Below are 24723 nucleotides of genomic sequence, written 5' to 3' on the forward strand. Positions count from 1 at the left end.
CGGCTTGCTGCACTCTAGTCTGCTATAGGTAACAATCTTGGCTTTAGGCAGAACTGCATCCAAGGTGAAAACTGACCTTCAATCAGAGCTTTCTGCAATGTAAATTTTATTGGGGAGAGGAAAAGTTCTGGACAAGATATTCCAGTTCCCAAGGCCTCACTTCGGGAAAAAAGGGCCTTCCCTTATTGCTCCACCTGTTTTTTTTTTTTTTTTTTTTTTTTTTCCAAATCCTTCCTGTGGTGCACTTCAGATTATTTTTGTCTTTCCTGTGATCATGGAGCAGGCCTGTTGCAATGGTGGCAGGTACCACCACCTGCAGAAGGGTGATGCAGAGGTTGAGTTCTGCAGCTCTTATAGCCTTGAATTATAATCAAGCTGTAGAGGTCACTCAGTCCAGCTGGATCATGTCCTTTATATTACCCTCATATGCCAAAAGAAATGACCAGGGACGCTTGTCCAAATATTGTGACCATCAGCACAGACTCGAGATGGGGTGGGGATAGTGTCAGTCTATTCCTAAGCATATTCATTCAAAATGCAACAGCAGAATTGATGTGGACATCAAAAGAGATTGAGGGCCCCTGGAGGGGTGCTTTTTAAATCAAACACGGTGGTGATGTACCAGCTGAAATGCAGCTCCTCTCTGCACTGTGTCATTAAGTGACTCACCCTTCTGGCTGCTGCAAAGCATTCTTCATGGCTTTGATTTGCTGGAAGTGACAGGACATATCTGTGGCCAACACCATCTCTATCACCAGCGCCCTGAATTCCCTTTTGGATGACATCATGATGAAAGGAGCAAGGGAAAAGCAAAACGAACAACAAAATCAGACACATTTCATTTTTTTGTCCATCAGCAAACTATTGACAGCACTTCTGACTTGTATGTCATTCTTTCTGTTATTCCTCTATCAGGTAGGGGGAGAAAGATTAGTGATTTTCTACAAACATAAGAATGGGAAAGTTGTGAATTAAGCCAGGTGGCTAATCGTTGCTAAGAGAAATCCTAGATGCTTGTGAAGAGCCCACTACAATATCTCATTGAATTAAGTACCAACCTCCTGAATTGATGTCTCCTTAGGACCTTCTTAGAAGTTAGCAGAAGGACTGTTTAAGGTGTGGACATGAAGCATGTGAACTTTGAAACATGAATCTCTACCAAAATAACTAAAACCAAGTGTTTTGCAAATAGATTGATAACTATGTTGAAAGTTCACTCATCATTAAAAGAAAAACAACATATTAAAAAGTTGTTCTGATATACACAACATTTGCTTTTATTTGTAAAATAGATAGAGAAGTTATTATTACCATGTATCAATAACCCTTTTCTGTAGGAGGAATAAAATTATGATTTCTAATTGTAGCCTAGCAACATTTTAGTTTTTATATTATTATTGATTCTAATCAATGTATCCAGCTTTAGAGTACCTCTATTACGTGCCTGGTATTATTTAGGGTTACCTTTATACATTTTCTTTTGAGCATAAATTTATTTTCTCTTTTACTCAGTTCAGCAGTCCACAGGTTAAAGTTGTAATAGAGGAAGAACAGACCAAGGTTAGGGTAGCAGCCTGGAATTTGGAAGGTTCACAAGGGGTGATTCGTCATTTGTCATTTAATGTCTCCATCTTTCATGGAGACATAGTCTATTTTGAGCATGTCTCCACTGGTGGCTGTGCTCAAGTTCCAGTCCCAAGTCTCTGTTGCACAGACCCAAGACCACAGTGCTCACCCTGTCCCAAGGGAGGTTTGTAACAGGCACCCGCAGGTCCTGTGCCTCAGCTGGCCTTGCTCCCTCCCCACCATGCTCATTCCCACCCTTGCGTACAAGCACTTCCACAGTCAGGCAGCATTCAAGCCATGGCTGGGTTTCAAACAAACTTGTTTTATATATGTATCTTTTGTTACTGTTTTTGTTTGGTTTTGCTTCTTGTTTTTTGTTTGTTTGTTTGTTTGTTTCAGTTCTGGGTCAGCTCCCTAGCCTGGTTCGCTTCCCAGTAGCACAAACCCTGCTTTGACAACACTGCCAAGAGGAGGCATAACAGGAAAAACTGCTTCTTTTAGCAGCAGTGCCAGCATATGGCAGCTTAAAGTGCTCATGGAATAAGGACTTCTAGCCCCACAGCTGGAAAGTCTGTGGGTTCACAGTGAAAGTCATTGTGGGTGAATTTGGGCTAAAATGTAAGTGTAACCTTAGAGCAACCACAGTCTAGAGTACACCACCAAAATATCTATCTGTCTTCCAGCACGTGGGGGTACTGACACGTGTCCACTGCACACACACATTTACAAAGCCTATTCTTTACCACAAGGTTGTCGGAAATTTCTGTACTCCAGAAGACCTCAGAAATGTTTTAAATATTTTATTTTTGAAAGCAGCTCGAGCAATGAGGAGAACATTTACTAAAGTTAAACCGTCTAAAAGGCCAATCTTGGTAGAAAATTTAAAGCTTGTCACAACAAACGTGCAGTCACCCAAATGTGTCCCAGGGACCTCCTGCTGCAGAAAAAGCTACTTTAATATCATATCATATAATTTCTACACTAGGAAACAATAGTGAGATCTGCAGGTTTTGCCTCTTTTGTCCAGCTGAGGTCTCAATTCTCTCTCATGGAAACTAATAGATGAAAGAAGAATTCTGTCTCTAAGGAAATATTTTCGATACCTGATAGTCACTCATGTGCCCATCCTGGATTATACAGCCATGCATCTGTAATCATATACAAATGAACGATGTCAGCAAAGCTGTCTTCAGTCAAAACCATCCAAGGTTTGTCTCTGTCATCTCCAAAGGAACAAGACTGACTGAGACAGAGTGCAATTACTTGGAGGACCAAACCCCAAGCAGCTTTACTGACAAATTCAGTATTGCTTTAAGGGGTTACTTCCCACAGCTGTATTATGATATAGAGTTAAGGAGGTAAACATTTTCCAGATGCCTTTTTAATCCTGTACTTGACAGTAAAGGGCTTGCACTAAATATGCTCTGCTTCAACAAGCTGCATGGAAATTATTAACAGTGAAATACAGTGCCAGAAATGACATTTATAACAGTATCTTGGAAAGCATCTGTTCACTTTGGAGTTTATTTTCTTAATTCAATGTGATCTGTTTTTGTTACAACTTCTTCATTTACTTGTCGATGACTTGTGCAAATGGATTTCATCAAATGAGGCAGCTCAACTGATTTTCAAATATTTAATAAGCAGCAGAGGTTTTTAAAACAGAATGAAATGTAGCTTAAACACAAGTAAGCCTTTATCTCTTTTCTCCCGGACCATAACTCAAAAGATATTTTGGGGGCTCATCAGCTCACCCAATAACCTGTGCCCTTCTATTTAACCACAGTAAAATCTACTCTGTGTTTTCCACATTTCTCTAGTGAAAATACATTTCCTAACTAGATGACTGAATAACACAAAACCATTAAAATCCACATACACATCTAGGATTGAGAACTGTCACAATCTTCAAGTTTTCTCTTACTAATAACATCAGACTTCAATGGACCATCAGCTCAAAAAGGCACTTAAGAATATGCTTTCCAGAAGACAATTGTTGGGCCTTTTGGTAGAAGAGATCTACTAGGCGTGCCTACAAAAATGAAGTTGTATTTGGACACATTTAAACTAACTCTAAAAACTTTCTTTGACATATAGAGTATTGATTTTAAGTGTCAGAATGAGAAACTTGGGGGCTTCTTGGTTTTTTATCAACACCTCAGATTCTGCTGAAGTCTGCTGATGTTTCCAGTGTTTCCCAAACACTATGGGATTTTAAGCTGGCAGTCAAAGTCAAAAATCTCAGCATTTTGGCATTAGGACACATCCCAATAACAGCCTTTATTCTGCAGCTGCTGCTTGATCAGCAGCTACAAAATAACAAGGCCCTACTTGAGGTAGAACAAATAAGCAAACCAAACCACTCAATATTAGTTCAAGCAGTTACTCTGTTCCTTAAAGGAGACTGGTTAATCTCTGAAAGTCTCTGAAATATAAGCACCTTCCTCAGCAGCACACACATTTGGACACTATGGAATTAACATGCAACATCTGAAACTAGTTTTGAATCAAGCAACAGCAGCTTAAAGCCTCAAAGCAGAATATTTTCCTAAAAACAATGCCTAGGCCATGAAGCTGCTCCAGCAGCAGCTCAGCTGGTGTCTCTAAGAAAAGGCTGCCGTGTCTACTCACTTAGTTCCTTGCATTTCCCTCGCCAGCATAAAACGAAGCAATAATTTGCTATCAACAGTTGACAAGACATTACCAGCTGTAGCTAAAAAAATAAATTAGATTTTTAGCACCTCCATGCAGATTTTTTTTTCTTTCAGTTCTTGCTGCCCACCATGAGCCTATTTTCTATATTGGGGGGTAGAATTTCTCGGGCCACTCCTCCACAACACTCCCACTGACTGCAACCAGCCACTTCAGATCCTGGGTTTTATTTCTGGCAGCCATCTATAGCATCGTGTCACTGTCCACCCTCTTCATAAGTTGAGGTACACAGAAAGTTCAGGCCAAAGCAACTGGGAAGCAAAGCCTTTGCTGACCAGCTTACCATGAGCCAGGTCCCCAAGAGGGGCTCAGTTCCTCCAGTTCCCATTAAAATAACAATATAGCTGACTGCTCAGCACTGCATCTGATTCAAATGTATGCAGCATACACGGCGTGTTGCATAAGATGGTACAAAACACTTTCCATCCCATGAGAAAGACTACGGAGCAGGATTCTTCCTGTCTGGCATACTGGGTTATTTTTAAAGTACCACCCCGTGGAGTTCAGGAAAAAAAAAAAAAAAAAGGCACAAAACCAGAAAGCCCCCTTCAGCTTGGATTATCTGCTATTAAAAAAAAACAAGTCATGAGCTGATTTTTGAACATAAATCAAATGCTTCAGGAGACTTATTTTGAATTATATCATCTTACAGCACCTTGGGATATATATTACACTGATTTATGGCCCCTTGGACTTGATCTTCATTTTCATTTAGTCTCATTTAAAATTTTCAGGCAGGGTAAAGGGCATCTCAAAGCAGATAAAGGTTATGCTTATACTTTAGCATGAACAAGCAGCAGGCTACCTGTACACTCATTCACAACTTGGTACATGTAGAAGGACATGTCTGAAACTTCAACAGTTATGTGTGAGCCTAACAGTATATTACAACTCATGGTCATTGTCCAGTCTCACGACTGAAAGAAATGAAAATCAAAAGCAGAAACAAGCAAGATAAATGCTGTTAACATTCTTGCTATCTTCAGCAATAAAAATACTAATGGGCAGTATGCAGTAATGTTGCATTCAAACAAGGCAGTATCAGTTTAGAGCCATGTCACAATGTTCCCAAGAGCCACCATGTTTATTTTTACCTCCAGTCATCCTTTGAGAGGTTAGATAAAATATTCATCTCTTCATCATCTTGCAAAAGACGATATGCTGCACTAACATGGTGATTTTCAAGCACAGATCGGTCGTTATATAGAATGGCTGAATCTGACCTAACGTGCAAAAAAAAAAAAAACAAAAGAGAGAAGATTATGTTTCTTCCCTATCTAGAGTCTCACATAAATAAATTTTTCCTTGATCAGCTACAAAGATCAGTTCCTATAGCCCAGACACCATTTTATGAGCACTTGCAATATTTGTTCATTGTTACTATTCAGTCAAAGAAAATTAAAAACCAAAATTCAGCATCTACCTCATCACCTAAGACTCACCTAGTCTCTTTTTTACACATAAAAAGAAAAAAAGATCCTGAGAGCTTTCTGGCTGCAAGAGATGCATAGATTGGAGGTTGAATCATGACGTTCCTTTCCAGCTCTTATGTGTGTTACTCTCATATTGAAGCCTGGCTGTGTCCAAGCAGGTAATTGTAAGATGTGTCCCAGTACTGTTTCCAGAACAGCAAACAGCTGTAAACAAGGTATAAGTGAACCACCTTCTGTGCATCTGTGCATAAGACTATGTGTCCAGAAAGGAAATTTCTGCTGGGATATAGTGTGACCAAAGGTACTTTGCACCTTATTTTTAGCTCCAGGGTATGGATCTGAGACTGTTGAATGGCTGAAGTGGTCTGAAGATGAAGTGCTTGCTGGCAGCTAATGGCAATGCTAGGTGAGCGCAATCTCTTAGAGTCTCCGCTCAGTTCTGCTTCCCAGAGAGCACTGTGTATTTTTCTCCACTGATATCTTACACCCTCTGATGTTACAGGAATGAAATTAGGTCCCTAATTCTTGCATGAATGAAGCAGTAAAAATTATGAGTGTGCCTAGTCCTACCACAGAGACAGAAATGCCTGCCACTCTTCCCAAGCTTTTCTGAGCGCGTGTGATTTATCCTTATCAGCTTTTAGATAGATGTGATATACAGCATGATTCAGCTAGCATATTCTAGGCATCAAATCTATGGTAAGATGAAATGTATCTTCAAAATGCCCATGTGTCCAAGACAAGAGACACATTGTCCATTAAGGACATCTCATTTGATTACCAAAAAATTAACACCGTCAAAATAACACACAGACATTAGGTGCCAGAACTAGGCACTTCCCAGTCTTTCTATACTCTCAAATGTGGACATCTTCTCTGTTAGTTCCAAAACACTGTCAGTCCAGTCCAGTCTCTGATCAGCTAACTACCTTTCAGCAATATCCAAAGCTTTAAAAAATGACTGTGATGTACGCATGATAACTTACGACTGAAAAGTTAACTGTAAACACATGCCCTTACTGCATTTCGTAAAGCAAAACCAGTATCAGTGTGTAGTCTTGGCATTCACTATTGTACACAGTATTGAGGAATATCTGATTTATGCACATAAGTATTTGACTCTTAAAATTACACCTAGAGAAATACTCTTGAAGCAGGGAGTCTTCTCCAAAGTGACATCATTATAGTAATCATCATCAAGTTTTCTTTGGTGAATTACATGGAAATATATAGAGACTTTCCTTCTACCTGGTTACTAATATAAACCAATGACCCAGAAATTAGAATACCTGCATTCCACTGTAAATAGCTAAGCAAGAGAAAATTAAATGCAACCTCAAGAAGTGAGCTTTCCTCCTGTGACACTTGCAAGCCAAAGCTCCTGCACTTGCGTATGGCTGTGCTGCTATTCTCCACAGCTTGTCCCCTCCACTTCCCATCCCTTCCTGCTGATTTACCACAGCCTCACCGTGTCTGGATGTGAAAGTTGTTGGTGGTTCCAGTGTGTTCATAGTCGTGGATGGCAGCTGCAAAGATCATAGCAAAGATCTCCAGCTCTGTCAGCCAGTGCTGAAAAGAGATTACAGAGCAATCAGACAAGCTGTCATTTTCCCTGGCATTAAGGCTTTTGTCTTTTAAGGCAAGCCATCCCCTGCTGACAGTCAACACTGCACATCATTGCCTTTTCCCTGCAGCCTGCCAGCTGTTCCAAAGCAAACTTCTCTTGTTCATACATGAAAGCTGCACCAGGGTTTTTTCTGAAGCTTTCTCTAAATAAATTGAACTTTAGCAAAATGGTTACAGGAATTAACAAGGCTTGAGACAGAGTGAGCGGTTGTTTTTGGCCTTTTCGAACAGCAAAGTGGGAGGAGGAGAGAGAGGCAAACATGAAGAAAATCAAGGTTCCTCAAGCAGAACTTGATAATACATAGTACGTATGTGCATACCACCAGGAATATATATTTTCAGCTCTGATCACTTGGGTAGGATAACCTCAAAGTCAGAATATCAGCAATTTCCAGTAACTAGAAGAGTCTTTGTGAGTCACTGAATCATGAGGAGAACAGGGAGCACAGCCTCACAAGATATACATCTTGTTATTTATTTATAATTTATAGAAACATTTGAAAAGCCTTGAGGTCTTTTTTTTTCCCCTAATTGCTTAGCCAAAGACTCATTTTTCAATGTTTAAGTCACTTTTGACTTACACTTCTAAATGACTCAGATGCTTTTAATGATTTTTCTCTGAGTCAATCAATCAATTTATGTCTATTTTTCTACTGGTAACATGTTAGAAGTGTTGCTAAGATCAAGTGTATCACAGACAAAGGCTCTAGATTCTGTAGATATTGTAAATACTTTTTCAAAATGTTCCTACCTTTTGCAGGCAACCTTTACCACAGTGGTTGCCACATGTTTTGGGTAATAGCACACTGTCAACCTGCAAAAATGTTCACAGACTTTCCCGAATTGCCTTTTAATTCAAAACCCAATAAAGACAGTATGATTTTGTAAATCCACTCTGTATTTTACCACAGTTTAGGGCCACCACTGGTTGCTGACCACATTTTGGGGAACCACCAGTATCTGTAGCCTTGCACACAAAAACTTATCTGGCTCTCTTCCTCCCCATGATAATTTCTGCACAATCACAGCAATCACAGCGTTCATTTGTTACCTCAGTGCCTGAATTAGCCCCTTCCTCTGAGGTAGCCAGCTGTGCGGCGTGAGAATGAAGCAAAGCTCTGCACTGCAGATTTCAGTTTGAAGACGGTTACTGCAGATATTTTGCTCAAAACTACTGACTATCAAAGCAAGGGGAGATCAAGAAATCAGCAGACACAGAGACTAAATTACTTCCTCGTTTTTGCAGAATTTATCCAGGACAGGACAGGAAAGGTTAGCACTTGTGGTGGACAAGTTTCCATTACATTTCTATTTCCAGGTGTTTACAGCTGATGAAGAACATGATCTCAACATTCACACGACAACCTTCTGGCAACTATAAGGGGTAAAAATCAGCTGCATACACAAGATATGGGCTGCAACTCCTCAGCTGTGTGTTCTACCATTTGCCAAATGGAGGTGGTACAAATGAGAGAAAAATAATCAGGTGCAGCATCCAGGGAGGGGCAGAGCAAATCAATACTGCTTACACACTCAGAACTACTACAAGGCATAGAGTCAGCAAGTCTAATGCAACCACAAAGGTCCTTCTGGGCACCAGCTGGCAAGTCCCATGTTAACAGGAGCTTCTGGCCCAAGCCTAAAATGGTACCAAGGCAGGGAGCTCTGAGCTTGAGGTTTCCTCTGCTGTCTCTTAGGATACTGACCGGATATATTGGATATATAGAAAAAACACTAACTAGCTTAGCATCCCGTCATTCTCTATTGAAGATGATCAGGGTAGTCATGTAGGCATTGAAATGGTGAAATACCTGTGAGGAAAGGACTTAAAGGTCATTGCAGCATTTGCAAAAGATCACAGAGTACAGGCTGGGATTACCATTGTGAAGTGTGATTGATAAACAAATCAGTTTAAATAACAGAGTCTTGTGAGCAATAGAAGGACAAATAGCTGGAAAATGACTGGAACCTTTTAGTCTCCTTTTCAGCTACAACTTTGAAAGGAAAAACAAACAAGATGGCAAGCAGCCTGCTGAGAATGGATGCAATCTCCATCAAAGTGGCAATATTACCTTTCACTAGCCTGCGATGGACTTCACCTTGCAGAACAGAGAGCTAGTTCTAAAGAACAAAGCCATCAGGAATGATTGAGAAAGCAGCAGGACACTGTGGCAAGGAAACAGAGCAAGGAAATGTGAATGTTTTTTCATTTCTAAAGAGTTGACGAAAATGCTCCAGAACAAACTCTTCAGAGATGCTGGGGGCCAGGGGGGCTGGGAGGAATTGCACGAAAGAACAAGCATTGGCTTCCAAGCTGAGAACAAAGAAAGGGCTAATGAGGCATGGCTGTCTTTCAAAAAATATAATAAATATGAAGAATTAGCTACCAAGGCAAGTCGTTGGCATGAAAACAAAAGAATGGATGCATACAGAAAGAAAAAGGAAAAGGAAGGATGAGAGTTTCCAAATGCAACAAAATGAACTGAATGCCTTTCCAAGAAAATTCTACAAAGCAGAGACAGCAGTAATTAGCCTGTTTCCTTCCCCAGAGCTTACTGTCTTTTGTTCCAAAGTAGTTATAAGTTTCAGAGACCATAGGCTCATGATGATCTGCTTATTGAGAGGAAGAGCTCTCTCCCCACTCTGGTACAAACAGATGTGACAGAAATCTTGCACTTCTGCAGTTTTACAGGTTTGCTGCATGAAGAATGCTCTTGCTATTCTTGACAGTATCAGAGAAAGAAAACTTCAGCTTTTCAGTTTCCGTCTCAATGTGTGGGTTCACAAAGGAACCATAACCTAGCTCCTAATAATTACTAAGATTAATCAGAAAATAATACCAAAAAACAATAGTCACAGGTGAACAACAGAGTTAAAGAAGAACAAAGTGAGCAAAAGTATTGTCAGCTCTTGTAAAGTTTCCCTGCATTTTGTGTTTGTGTACTAATCCTCTGGAAGAAAAACATCAGAAAGAATTCCAAATTCTCTTCCGATGTTACTTTTATGAGAGCAACCAAAATATTGTATTTGAGGTGGCTATATATACCAAATTAATTTCTAGATGTCATCCTCAGGAGGAATATAACAGTAATGATAAAAAGCTTTACAGCATTGAAGACAGTTAGACAGAAATAAGATGTTTTGAGAAGAAAATAGAAGAAAAAAAAAAGTAGACTGGAAGAAAATTGCTGATGGAGCTTGTAAATAACTGCAAACACAACAGGCATATAAAAGGTACAAAGGAAATAAACCACATGATTCTGTTTCTTCGCCCCTTGATGACAGAGGAAATGTTTACTATGCAGAAAAATTAAAAATGAAGAAGAAAGTACTTTTTCATATTTCAAATAATTAAGCAATTTAAATGGCAAGGGGTCCTATTTTCTTTTATGATATTTTTCCCCCCCTAGCATTCTGCAGCCTTATTCCAAAGAGGAATTAAACCACAATTAGGCTAAGTGCTCTACTGAACTATATTAGCTCCCAACCTAATGCAAGGTATCATTTGACTGTGGGAACAACTAAGCAAAGGCCTCAATAAGCTCTCTGAAACTGAAGTCTTGCTTTCCAGTGTGTCCAGACTCCTTGCATTCACATTGGGAAAATGACGAACTGAACAGCAGGGCATCTTAGAGTAAGGATAAGATACTGATTCAAACAAACCCTGAGAGCAGGAAAACGTTTTTTCTCTGCTTTTCTTTACCAGTGTGAATATTCCGTGCATATTTGAAGATAGCCCTGTGGTGAGCAGCAGGCTGGGCCAAATGACCTCCAGGGCTTGCTTCCAAACTACATTAACCTATGCACATTGAGGTGGGCAGCACCCTACAGAGAGAAGGAAAGAACTGAGAAGAGCATGTTAAAAAAAAAAAAGGTAGAAAAAGCATTTTAACAAGGGAAGCAAAGCTGAAATGTCACTGCTGGCACACTGTAACCACAGTATTGCGAGCCTGTTGTTCCTGCTAGGAGAGGAATGCTTTTCTACTGTGCTACAGGACATCTCAAACCAAATGAGATCTGCAATTTGGCTGTAGGAACAACTACAGTTGAGGATTATTCCTGGGGAACAGCAGACGCTGCTGTACATCCTCTGGAGTGCAACTCCACATAATGGTCTGGATGGGATGTTCAGTCTGGGCGTAGCTTATTACAACGACAGAAACAAAAAGCAAAGGATTCAGCTCAGGCAAATGACTCAGACTTCAGTGCCAGCATGTACAGAAATGCTCCTTTCCTTTTTATAGAAACAAATCCGGAATATACTTGTTCTCTGGCCTCTTCGCATATTCTAGAACACAGTTTCCCATGAAATAGAGAGGAAAAATATTCCAGAGAAATTCCCTAAGAAAGTATTTCATCATGGGCAATTCCTTTTGTATTTGTCGCTTTAAACATCAAGCACCCCAGCAGCAGGGGGCTTTGAAAGAAGCACAGACATATATAATTTAATGGACAGATGTAAATGCATGGGAGAAAATCTCAGAGGACATAATCTAAAAGACCACAGGTTAGTGCAGTTGTTGCCACGTTGAGATAAGACTGAAATACCTTACAGAGAGAATTGAAGAAAAGACATTTATCTCTATCTTGGTTTTGCTTCTCAATCAGATTGGAGCCTGAGATAGGTACAGCCATAACTCTTGCTCTGACCAACTTTAGCACTTGAAAACTTGAATACTGTTTTTTGAAATTGTTTTTACTGTCTATAGCTACGGTATAGTGGAACCCGTACGTTGCTTGTCTAAATAGAAACTGTTTGCAAAAGGTGTTTCCATTGAGATCACTGGGCTATATTTAATGCTGATAATAACATTCAAAGGCCTGTAATGTTTTAACATGAAATACCTTTGGAATGGTCTCTCTTTTAGCCTGTGCTAACCCCTTTACATTGTAGAATCACTGGGCATATAAGCAGAAGAAAACTAATTTACTTCAGTAAACTAATTTACTCCCTTTTACCTTTAAGGAAATATATTTTACATTCTCAAAGGCAAAGGAGGCTGTACTTTCTTTACAGTTGCTCTGAAACTGTGCACAAGTATGGCACTGACCACATACGCTTTATAAATATTATTATTGCTGTGTGGTGAAAAGGCAGGCAAACACAGCTCTCACTTCCAGCATTAAAAACGGGACAATAAAGATAGAGATTCCCCTGGTATTTCTGCAATACCTGCTTCTCTATCCCCAACGATTCAAGCTTTGTCTTGTATTCAGGAAAGTGTAATTGGACAAGCAATGTTACTTCACTCAAATGATAAGACTAGAAAATTAAGGAAATCTTTCCAAATTTGGCAGCTCTATAAGTGAGTAAGCATCAAGTTAGAGAATGAATATCTTGTCCTAGACTGAATGAAACATAAGATTCATACTGAAATATGTCAGCATGCAGACAGACAAGAATTAAGTTCCTTGTTTATTAATATTTTTATCATAGATGGTTTTGCTAATTTTAATCTTTCGCTTGAAACCAATGAATAGATAATGAGCAGTCCAATGATGTGAAACAGGAAACAGTTTTATTATCTTAATGATGTTTATTATTATCTTAATTGTTTCACTCTGTTCCCTTCCCTTTTACCTTATGCTTTACAGCTCTAGCAGAATGCCATTTCCAAATGCAAGTCCACAGCCTTACAGCTCTGAGTTCTCATCAGAAAAATTGTTTAAAACAGTTAGAACTGGACACTGGACAATATATTGGCAAGGCAGTTAAACACATCCATATATATAATTTGCACTGTAACACGCAACAGGTAGCAGAATATGAAGAAACCATCAGGATGACAGAAAATTCCCATACCCTCCTTTCCTGAATAACTCAAGTTCACACCCTGCCCTATAGTGGCACCAAAACACTCTTAAAAACAAGGTGACTCGGAGGATAAGGGAACTGTGCTGAGACTAAGACTATTCCTCGGGTGATTAAAAAAAAAAAAGTCCATATACTAAATCTCCCATTGGCCGCTTTAAAACACAGTTTTAAGAGAGAGAGAAGAAGATGTATGAGAGCACCCAAACAGTTTTCTTCGCTGTCATGCATGGAAGCACCAACACATCTCTAGTTCACCAGATGGGCAAAAAAGCTTCACCTGAATGGTAGGAATCAATCACGAAACGGCAGCTTTGCTGAGAAACTGTGCAGAAAAGACAGTGCTGTGAGCTCCTGAGCTCACCTGGCTTTAACATCTTTAACCCCACAGCAAGCAGGGAGCATGCCATGGTACAAACACCTTGTTTCTAATCAACACTATTATCTGTAGGACTCTTGCTTGGAGTCATGGAGCAAAACAGCATTTATCTGGCACAGGAGACTAGAGTCCAGGACCTAAAGTGAAGCAAGCACCACACTAAATTGATAAAGTAAATGCACCTCAGTGATTTCACTGAAAGTTTAATATGTACCTATGCAAAAAGTATGCTTTTCCTACCAGACACATCATCTTTCTCTCTCTCTCTCTCCCTCTCTAAGAGAAAAAAATCCCAAACTATGCTATTACTCACTTGTGTAATTGATATCCTTCAAGTTATCTCTTTGTTAATAAGAGACGACAAGCTCCAGCATGAACAGAATTAAAAAAAAAATCAGCACAGATGCAACATGAGTTAGAATAAAATAGCAGTCATTCTTTCATAGCTGAGTTGCAGCTGAGATGTGTCCATACTAGCTGCAAGTTTGAGTTAAATCCTACTTACTTCACACAAAATCAAGACTAACTGACATAACTAAGATCATAATCTGGACAAAGTTTTTGAAGACATTCCTGAAAGGAACTGGTCTAAGTATTACCACCCTTGGATACAATTTACACAGCAAACTTCAGACATGTTCACAGGAGGAACACATTAGTCCTAGCAGAAAAGTATTGAATTTAACTTCAGTCTTGAGAGCAATACTATCACAGCAATACAGGACTATAGAAAAGCAGGGGAAAAAAAAAAAGTCATTCCTGAGCTTAAGCAACTATATATTTTGCTGAAATTTAGCACATCTAAGATAATAATGCTATATGAAACAACGTTGGAAATTGTTTGGAGACGAAACCATGACTTCCTCTCATCATTTTCTTGAACAATTCTCAATATTGAAGCTTGGAACAGTTGCAGAGTGCTCAGCAAGGTATGAGCTGGAGTAAAAGCCTAAGTTCTGTTGATCTGTATTCAAATCTGTGCATTACATTGCAAATAGTCCCTGCAGGGCCCAGCCACAGATGTTTGGTTTGGCTACTTCTGAAAAGTTTTAAGTGAAAGTATTTTGGTAAAATGAAGTGCAATACAATAGAAATGCAGGTATTAAAATATCAGTCACAAAGACAGCAACCAGTGAATGGCCATGACATAACAATAGATAACATTGCAAAACGTTGAATAGATTCTCCCTCCTCTTCTACTGGCTTCTTTGCCTGTTTCTGCCAATACAAGGGTCAGATTATTTTCCTACAAACAGGAGCGAATGAGAGGTGGAAATGAACTTCCATATTGGATCAGAATAAATCATTTAGTTCACGTTTCTGTCTTTGATGGGAGTAAAAAGTGGGAAGAGAATGAGAAATATACCCTGTGTGCATTGACTAATCCCTATGAGTTATTCTTCCCACTGGGTGGGTCAGAAACTTTCTGACCCCATCCCCGTCCCCATCCCTAATCCCATTCCTATCCCTGCCCCCACCAGAATTCCAGCCTACAACGTCTAACACACAGAATCTATCTTTATTTTGTCTAATCTCTCTTCAAATGCATTTCTCCACAACAGCTGTAGGAAGGTACCATGGCAATATTTCCCTTTGCTTGAGCATTCCCTCCACTCTTGTCAGTGAGTTTATAGGGTTACATAGCACTAATAAGTGTCTTGAGATAGTATTTCCACTTCGATGGAAAAGAGAGTTACAAAGTAAATAAAGGGAGGACTCATATCCACAGAATTAAACCATGCTGCAGGTGCTCTATGTAAGCAAGCTCAGTTGACTTGGATGTAAGGAGTGAATGGATGGATGGAGATCAGCATCTCCAGATGGTTCATGTCATCCTCAGATAAGTGGAATGAACTGCCCTCTGGAGGTACTGCCTTGCTCCACTAAGTAAAAAGAAAGCTTAGACATTTTGCTTCTAGCTGGATCAAGTTAGGTTAAATGAACTCCAATAGGAAAGACTTGCTGGAATCACCCAGGAGAGCTATAGCAGAGTGAGGAATTAAGCTTAGATTCTCATGGCCAACTCCTCACCTTTTTGGTTATACATGCTCTGTCAGATCATTTAAAAGTTATCAGCATCTTCACCACCCCTCTTTTTCTAGATAATTTTGAACATCTACTTCATTAGAACAGCCATACCAAATGAAGTTTGTTGACAGTGCAAATAGGTTTTACTGCACTGTGGATAATCATAAAATCTCCTTAGTGAGCAAAAACTGCTGTAATCTCATAATGCATTCAGGATGCCAACTCCTGTACTTACCGCTACGCCTGTCTTAAATAGGAGGTAATGGACCGTCTGTGTCACATCTGCAGCATGCATTAGGTTGTGATAAGGATTTTTGTGTTTGCTGTAACCAACCTCCAGAGCTTCCACAAAGGAGACCAGGGCAGAAATAGGGATCTAAGAAAAGCAGCATAAAGTTAAAAATGAAATAATTAATTGCTAGCACTTGGAGGGGCAGAAATCCTCCAAATATTAGAGACCCTAATGAGTTTATATTTCACAAATAAAAAACACTCTAAAACACCATAAAGAGACCCTCAAGAGATGGAGTGAATCAAGTTTACTTGCTCAAACTGGCTTTCCCATCCATAATTATGTTATGGGCGAATCATTCCCACATATAAACACACATAAGTCAGTACATTACTAAATGCTGGCTGGCAGACACATGCAGTAACAGAAAAGTAACAGCCAGCACTTGACTGATTGCCCCTGGAGAAATATTCTAACTAAGTCACAAGTTCCCCTTACAACCCACTGATATATATCACTAGTTTATTACTCACATTACAGATTTTTTTAATGAAACACACCATAGAGCAGGTCTGAGATACTCTGTTAAGAGAAGCATCATTTATCAGACCTCTGGCTATTCACTGTCAAATCCAACCTACGCACATTTTATGAGCTTGCCACGTTTTCTCCACTGTGCACACCGGAAAAAATGAATTTCGAGGGATTAGACTATGTAGGTGGTGTCAGCAGCATACAGATGCAGCCAGGAACATGTGTTGTCCAATGCTTATTTCATCTGCTTACACTGCAAATATCATAAACTTTCATATTCTAAAGCTAGTGTGGCCCTATTTTACTCTCGGCTGCATCATGGGAGGATGCAGTTCTGACCAGCTATCAACTTCAGAGGTTTCTCATCAGCCCAGGCAGTTTCTGAAGATGCAGGGGCACTGCATTTGTGAACTCTTCCTAGCCAAAATGCATGGCAAACCCCAGAGAGGGTGGAGACAAAGGAAAACACCTTCTAAGAACAATGTGTTTGCAATGCAAAGTTAAATCTGCTTGAAGCTGGAGTAAAAGATGCAAAGCAATGGTCTTTAGAAGCTTCTGTGTCAAGTCAAACCCTTTTTTTTTTTTTTTTGTATGTGTATGCATGCACATTGGAGATGTCTACAGATCTCCAGACAAGGACACCACCATTCCCACAGGATCAAGTTTAATATTTCCCACTGACTTGAATGGGAAAGTCTGTTTGGAGTCTATCTTTCTTCATGGTGTCCCTTTGCAATTAATAATATTTAGTTATTTTTTACTGCAAATAAGATTATTTTAACACTTAAGAGGAAACTACAGTGAGCAAAAAGTCCTCAAATACAGTTAAAATTACATCCTGAATGGAACAAAGCAGAATGAGATTGTAGTTTAATAAAATCTGAGGTGGAGGAAGAGACGCATTTTATAACTACTGACCTTGAAACGGTTGATCAGATCATAACGCGTGAGAAGTTCATAGAAAATGAATTTCAGTGCATGATCCCCACTGGCATCATTTAGTGCAAATACATCAAAGGACCACTTGTCTACATTCTGCAAGAGGTGGGGAGAAAAGAGGGTTAATAGGGTCATCCCTTTTAAAATCATAGAATAATTTCTGTCTCTTCCGTCTTTTATAAATGGAGCAGCATCATTCGATGGGCAATGAGGGAAAGAATCTAAGCGTATAGCAGCTTTATTTTAACTAATTCTATTCCTTTTAACCAATGCAGAGCATATTTTACTCTTCAGTATTCTATAACTGGAGTTTAAGAAGCTTTAATTCTGAAGACTTCTATTTCATCTGTTTGCTTATTCTAACAACACCTGAATTTAATCAGAAAAGGCTAAATCCAAAAAGGTGTGAACCATGGTTTGGTTTAGTTCTTGAAACACTGAGAAGGCTCCACAGCGGCCGAACGTATCCTTCTCTGCCCCTTTACCCCCAGGTGCTATGTCTCAGAAAAGATTATTCATACTGAAGGAAACCAGAATAATGAAGATGGACTTTTTAATAATATCAAAGCCTCTTGATTTTGATGTCTCATAAAAATTCTTACAATCTTGTATCACGAGTAAAGCACTCCAATGCCTCATCCACACTGAAAATGGAAGAAGATGATAGTTCCTTTGCAGTAAAAATACACAGACACCTTTGCTCATATTTTCACCACTCGTAACTCTGTTGTCCAAAGCAATAAATAACTAGAAGGACTGTCTTGCTATATCCAAAGAATAACCTAGTTCCTTCTCGTTTTAATATTAATTCTAAATTGTCCTTATTGCAGCTACAACTGACCAAAAATAGAATGTACCAAATTATTTTTTTTTTTTAGCTAAGTAATTTCTCTGGGGCTTTCAGAAAACTAGAGCAGGAGAAAAATCCCAATAATGTTACATAAAGTGCTAACGTTCACATGAAAAATAACTTTTATTAATAATTTTTATAAAACAAATCCAGCTGGGAGAGTTTCACTCAGCTGTAAATGATATACTAGTGTTGGGGGTGGTCAGTCAAGAGATGAGGGAGGAAAAGTTTAACTCGCAGCTCATACAAAGCTACTTGCAAAAGGTAAAGTTCAGGCTCAGCTCTTAGGGAAGGCTATGGGAATGGGCAGTGCTCATTATCTAGCCAGATAAGATATTGAGCTCCTTGAACTCAGAATAGGATGTTCCTGAAATTCCACGAACCTTTCTCTTCTCCTCCTACCCCCGCCAAAAAAAAAAAAAAAAAAAAAGAGTAAAGGTACACAAGGAGTCACAGCTAGAAAGATAATATACAGATTAATAGCACAGCTGTATCTGGCACAAGATCAGCTCTTAATCTCTCTCTCCTGCTGAAAACTTCGATGTGCTTCAGCAGGGATATATTTGTGCATATCTGAATGACTCTACTTATACTGAATGTTAAAGATGGACATCTATAAATTGAAGTTTCTCTCACTTTCAATCTCTGTTGCAGGCTGGTTGGCTCCCATTTCCTAAAGGTACGTTCACCAAAAAAGGAAAATGACCATATTTCATATATGCATGTGTACAGCTGGCTTTGGCTCTCAATACAAGAAAGGGGGATTGGCTAGGCATCATGTTAGATAGAGAATCATTACGAAAAAGAGTTTATCCAAAAAAAACAAACAAACAAAAAACACTTTCAAAAAAGTCCTATTTAGCACTGCTGAAAACACTAAATTATATTTCTCTATCAAACTCTTAAAGGCCAATCCACCTTCACTGCCAATCATCGCAGTTGTGAAAACACAACTATGCTGTTCCAAATGAAGACCTGACTTAAGGTCAAAGGCAAAGGACTATGACCTTTAACTGCCTTGCAGTCAGTCATCCACAAATCAGCACAGTAACAGGAGTTAGGTGGTGAACAACACCTATATATTTTGGTACCAGCCGTCTCCAGCGTGGGCCAATCCCGACAACCTTGCTACACACATAGTACTGATTACCTGCAGCTGAGTATGACTCTTGAGAAAATACAGCCCAAGCAGAAGCTAATTGGTATCTCAAAGTCAGTGAGTATCAAGGATGCTGAGGCTTCAGCTCTATTTTCATCTAGATATTTTTCACCTATCCCAGTAAATCATCTGTTTGCAGAGCATTCAATTTTACAAGCTCTGTAGAGTCCGCATGTTGAAGGCAGGGGCAAGCTTCTCTGGAGATGATTTATGGCCCAAGTCACAGAAGTACAATCATAAATTGCAGCTTTTCAGCATTTTCAGTAGGTTGGAGAAAACCAACAGGAGAGGAAACATTTACACCAGCAAAAGAGGCTTCAAAGTATTCAAATTAATTTAGAAAATGGGCAAAGAAATTAGTGGCCAAAGCATTTTTTTTCACTTAATGGCTACATTGTTTTTAGAGTGCTTAACTTTGTTTTGTAATCATTTATTTTCATCAAATAAGCAAATTTAAAACTTGCATTTATATTGCAATTGTTTTGGTTCCTTTGACAATGAAAATGTTTCAGCTATGTTGCCATTGTAGTCATGCATAGGTGGTTTTAACTTTTAGAAGTAAAACTTTCATGTTCCTTCAGGTATGTGTATGTGCATATATATCAAAGTTTGTGATGTACTTTTGCAGCAGATGAAGTGTTCCAGGTACATAAGATTGCAAATAGTAGATCAGAATTGTCCCTTCTCACCAAAAAAGATTTAACTACAAAGATGCTAATTTCACAAGACAACCATTTAGATTTATTCAGGAAAAATCTTTGCTCTCACCATGTCAACGGGAGTTTTACTAGTGACAAAAATGACAACTTTTTATTCTAAACAACTAGCAGGGAAAAAATCCTCTCAACAGAAACACGAAAGTGTCACAGACAGCTTAGAGGTTTGCAATAATAGAGCTACACACTGAAAAATCAGTGAATTATATGACCTTCAGAGGAAAAAAATAACACAGAAGTGTTTTTTCTACTGGGGAGAAACATAAAAGGAAGCAGAACTTCACAGACCTCTTGTGATGGGAGAAAAATGCTGTTTCCTCTCCCTGAGAGTAGTGAGGCACAGGAAACTTTCTGGCTAGATCTGCCTCTAGGTCATTGGTCCTACTGACTCAGCTGAAGTGTCACAAGTTGCCCTAATGCCACATATATTCACTGTGCTATAACTGAATAAATCCAGACTCTATCCCTGTGCATTTATTTCTGGGACACTGCTGGATCTTTATTTGGTGGAACCTAGAGATAAAGTGAAAAATCAGTTCTCTCTCAATGCTTTATTTCCTTTCTTTCCATTTGTCCTTAACCTTGGAGACTTGTTTTGTTTTATAAACCAACAAGCACATTCAGGGATAGATGCTGCTCAACATTACCTGCAGGACTGACATCTAAGTTGCCACAGCCAAGTACATGTCTATACTGTAAATGTCAATTTGTGTATTCATTTGTCTTAATATTAACAGGTAGGCATGGGAATTAAGGCTGAAATAAAAAATCACTTTTAGAGCAGGCAAATATTTCACTGATTAGTTAAAGTCCACTCTCCAAAGCTACATTGCTGAACAGCAGATCAGCATGACTTGCTGGATAAATGAACATTCTTATTCAGATATGCCTCTGTTAATGGTATGCATAGCCATTTCTCAAATGAGAAAAAAAAGTTTTTAGGTCTTATGTCATGCCGTTTTAGGTCTTATGTCATCACATTTACTTCACATGGTTACCGCACTAGGAAATCAGGACCTGACACATGAAACCAGAGCCCATGCAACCATATTTGCCTAACTTCTCATCCACTGAAAGAGTAAGACGGATGATCTGCCTAGGAGTTATGTTTCTACTACTACATCTGCATTCTTTGCAGGAGCTGCAGTATGCTTTATTAAAATCATGCAATCTCATGATTTGGACTACTACAGTGGACTACTACAGGGCAGACACCCTGTTAGCATGGGAACAAAAAGAAGAACTCAACGCTCAAAAATAAAATAGTTTTGAATCCATGATAGTCCAAACTTTGTCCTTATTGCCATGAGGGGAGTGTTGATTATGGCAATCTAGAACAGCTGGAGAGGTGTGTGGTACACTCCTCTGCATGATTAAAACATCAGCTTGTTTCACAGAGGCCACCAAGCAGTCAGGTAGCTGCAATTTTATTTGAAATGGGGAGGATACAGGAAGAGGAAAGTGTTGCTGTTGTTGTTTGTTTGTTTTCTTAAGAAAAACAAATATTGGCTCTAACAAGACTGAAGAAAGCAACAAAATATACCATCTCTCATTAAGGACAGGGGTTTGAAACATTTAAGTTTAGATATTTTTCAAAGACAGAAGACATTTTTCAAATCAAGTAACAACCATTTCAACCAGTTTCATTACCCCTCTCAAGGCCATCATGGCAGAGATATTCTCAAATTAATTTTGAAAAAATGCATCCTGGCGCAGAGAGTGGCCAAGCTGGTGTTATTTCACCCACAGCAAAATTAGGCAATGCCTTTCTTGTTATTGATGTATCTTGACTTTAATTTAAACAGTTCTCCTTAGCTCCGTCAATTACTTAAGGACATACAATGGGTAGAGGAAATTCTAGGAGGTTTATGTCAGCTGAAAGTAGCTGACAGGTAGACGTTTTATCTCTAAAGATCTCTGAAAATTGGGTATCGTTATGGATATTTTCCCTCACAATTTGGCTATGAGATGTAGTTCCAAATAAAAACTTTAGCTTCCCTGTGCAGGAAGGAACCTACTTACAGTAGGAAAATAGTGCTGATAGAATGCTTTGCTTCTCTTTATATGAATTTCAGCTTTTTGAGTTGTACCATTTATGACAGTGTAGAAGAAACCTACCTGTTATCAACATGGAGATTAGGAATTGTTTTTCTGAACAATTTACATTAATTACTAGTTTATTTCCCTCAATATTTTGAACAATAAACAGATTTTACATGCTTCCTGGTAGGATATAGGCTGTTAAAGTTGAACTGTAAGAGGTCTTGAAACATGTTAGTTGATTTCTTCCCTCAGTATAGGGTCAACTACACCTATACAATTCCCAGTCTGTTTTCACAGAGCTCCATGATGCAAATTTTGCAACTGCTGTAGTTCATTTATTCCACTCTTTAACTACCCGTATCCTTTTTTTCCTTCTTTTTTAAACTGTTGTTGCAATTAAAATCTATTATATCTTATCCTATTCACCAAAGACATGAAGAACACATTATTCCAATCTTTATAGCAACCTTTCAAATAACTCCAAGTTACTTCATTTCAGTTCAATCTTCCTTTCTCTAAATTGAACAGCCTGATTTCTTTCACTCTTTCCTTGAAGGTCACGTTTGATAATTCTTGCTGTACTCACTGAACCTTCTCCAATTGCTTCATATCTTTTGATGAGTTGTGCTAGCCATAAAACAAGAGGATTCAGTACCCAGGCCTTTCTAGTGCTAAACAGAGCAGAGGGATTGCTCCAAGAGCTTTACACCTAATGTTTCTGTATATATATCCCACAGAGCCACCTTTTTTCACCATTGCATAACATGTCTGTTCCCCACACAATTTACAATCATCTGCTTCGTTCCCATACCTGCTTCTGCAAAGCTGCTATGTATATATTTGGTTTCTAACCTGTTTACATGGTCTTAGTAGTTCCTGCCTAAGTGAAGAAACTTAAAAGTTGTTTCATGGACTGAATCATTTTTTTCAGAGTACTTCTGATCTTTCATTCTTTCTCTGAAATCACATAACTCAGAAAAGTCATTATTCCTAAGCCAACTGTCACTTAAAGAGCTAGGTTGAGCAATGCAAGAAATTCCCTTCTCTCACAGTTGCTGACTGCATTCCTTCTCCTGCTCTCTCCATTTGTTTTTCCTTCCTTACCCCTATGAGGCTGCGATTGATTTCAGCATGTTACCAAGTCTTCAGTTTAAGCACTCTTACCTAGCACAGAGTTGTAACTTTCACTAGTTGAAAATGGCCAGAGCCTTGAACTTTATTTTTTCCTTAAAAGAAAAGATTTTCCCTTAGGTCAGTAAATGATTAATGTATGTGACCTGTTCAGAGAGCAGCAGAGAATGAGTATAAAGACCTTCTCCTCTTAGGCAAATATTGCAGTGTTATCCTGGTATTTCGCACCAAAAAACAACAACAACAACAACCCATACCACCACCACCAAAAAATCTTTTTTACTGGCATTACCTTTAGCACTCCAATTACAGCTGGTGGGTAGCTCAAGCCAACCATATTTGATGTCCGTCTGTACATTCTACCAAGATAAAATAGTAAATAAATTTTTTAAAAAAGGCAACAGACTTTTCAAGAGATCTCATTTATCCAAGCAAGCCCTGACGGTAGTTCTTTTTTGCTTCCTAACTTGCATATATATCTTCTACATGACTGTTACTCTATGGCCTAACTGGAGACCATAGACTTCCTAGTATCTCATAACTTGGTCACCTCAGAAGACTTCAGTGAGCATCTGCCAGTATCAAATCTTCAAGAGGAAAAGGCTACACTCAAGTAAACAAGATGTTCCCAGTTCTCCATTGCTGTTCTTTCAGTTCCCTTTGTCCTTGCTGGTCCAGCATGCAAGATCATTCTAAATGCAGCTCGGAAAACATTTATTGTTTGCAATGAATCAGCTCCTGTTTGATACAGCTGTTACTTTTGTCTGCATTTTTTAAGATTGGCTTAAAACATTCAGTGTGTCTATCTTCCAGAATACGGCAACAATCAACATCTACAACCATATTAAACATAGCACTGAGGTATGTATTAGATTTTTAACATGGTTTCAGGCTAAACCACATTTAATAGGCTTGGATGAATAGAGGGACACTGAGACAGTTGAACTGCCTTTCCACAATTCATCCTTTTTTTTTTTTTCTTTTCTTTTTTTTTTTTTTAAAAAAAAACTAGAATTAAAAGGAGATGGTGGAAAGCTGAGTTTTGTGGGGTTTTTGCATCTAAACTGAACTCTCCCTTCACTTTCTAATGTTCTGCCCTCCAACCTGAAAACAAATCAGCCACCTTAGCAGAGTTTATTTAACCTCTCCTAGCCATGAATAAGAAATTCTTACCCCTTCCTCCTCCCTCATTTACTCCTCTTAAGAACCCAATAGCTTTCTAACAAGTGATGATTCAGTGTCTGTCCCCTAAATCAGGGGAACTATTACTCTCCTCTTGAGCCATACTATTTCCAAACATTTCCTCCTTTGGGTCACACTCATTCAGGTCAGCTGGAAAACAGCCTCCTTCAACTGTCTTCTCTGCAGTTCACTCATGTCCTTGTTGAGCAAGTCTTTCTCCTGCACATGTACATATGTATCCCTCCCCATCACAATGAGATGGCAGGCTTTTAATAATCCAACATTTGAAGAGATGATAACACTTTCAATAAATTTTTGAAAGACCTATTCAAAAATGTCAATTATAAACTTTAAAAAAAATGAATATTCTATTACAAAACC

At 38.9% G+C, this 24723-nt stretch overlaps 1 protein-coding gene across 1 annotated transcript in view; it reads right to left on the minus strand.

The window, feature by feature from the left end:
• PDE1C (phosphodiesterase 1C) overlaps positions 1-24723 on the minus strand; it is a 170535-nt gene that overhangs the window by 30972 nt on the left and 114840 nt on the right. Inside the window, exons 6-11 of the mRNA XM_088521371.1 lie at positions 23453-23519; positions 17241-17357; positions 15792-15932; positions 7180-7280; positions 5373-5501; positions 670-771 (exon numbers count right to left, since the gene is read on the minus strand). Of these exons, the coding sequence (XP_088377497.1) occupies positions 670-771; positions 5373-5501; positions 7180-7280; positions 15792-15932; positions 17241-17357; positions 23453-23519 (657 nt within the window). The remainder of the gene's footprint in view (positions 1-669; positions 772-5372; positions 5502-7179; positions 7281-15791; positions 15933-17240; positions 17358-23452; positions 23520-24723) is intronic.

This window comes from Tinamus guttatus, unplaced genomic scaffold, assembly GCF_059628265.1.
Source record: "Tinamus guttatus ecotype Peru unplaced genomic scaffold, ASM5962826v1 Tinamus_guttatus_pri_ptg000119l, whole genome shotgun sequence".
Taxonomy (NCBI): Eukaryota; Metazoa; Chordata; class Aves; order Tinamiformes; family Tinamidae; genus Tinamus; species Tinamus guttatus.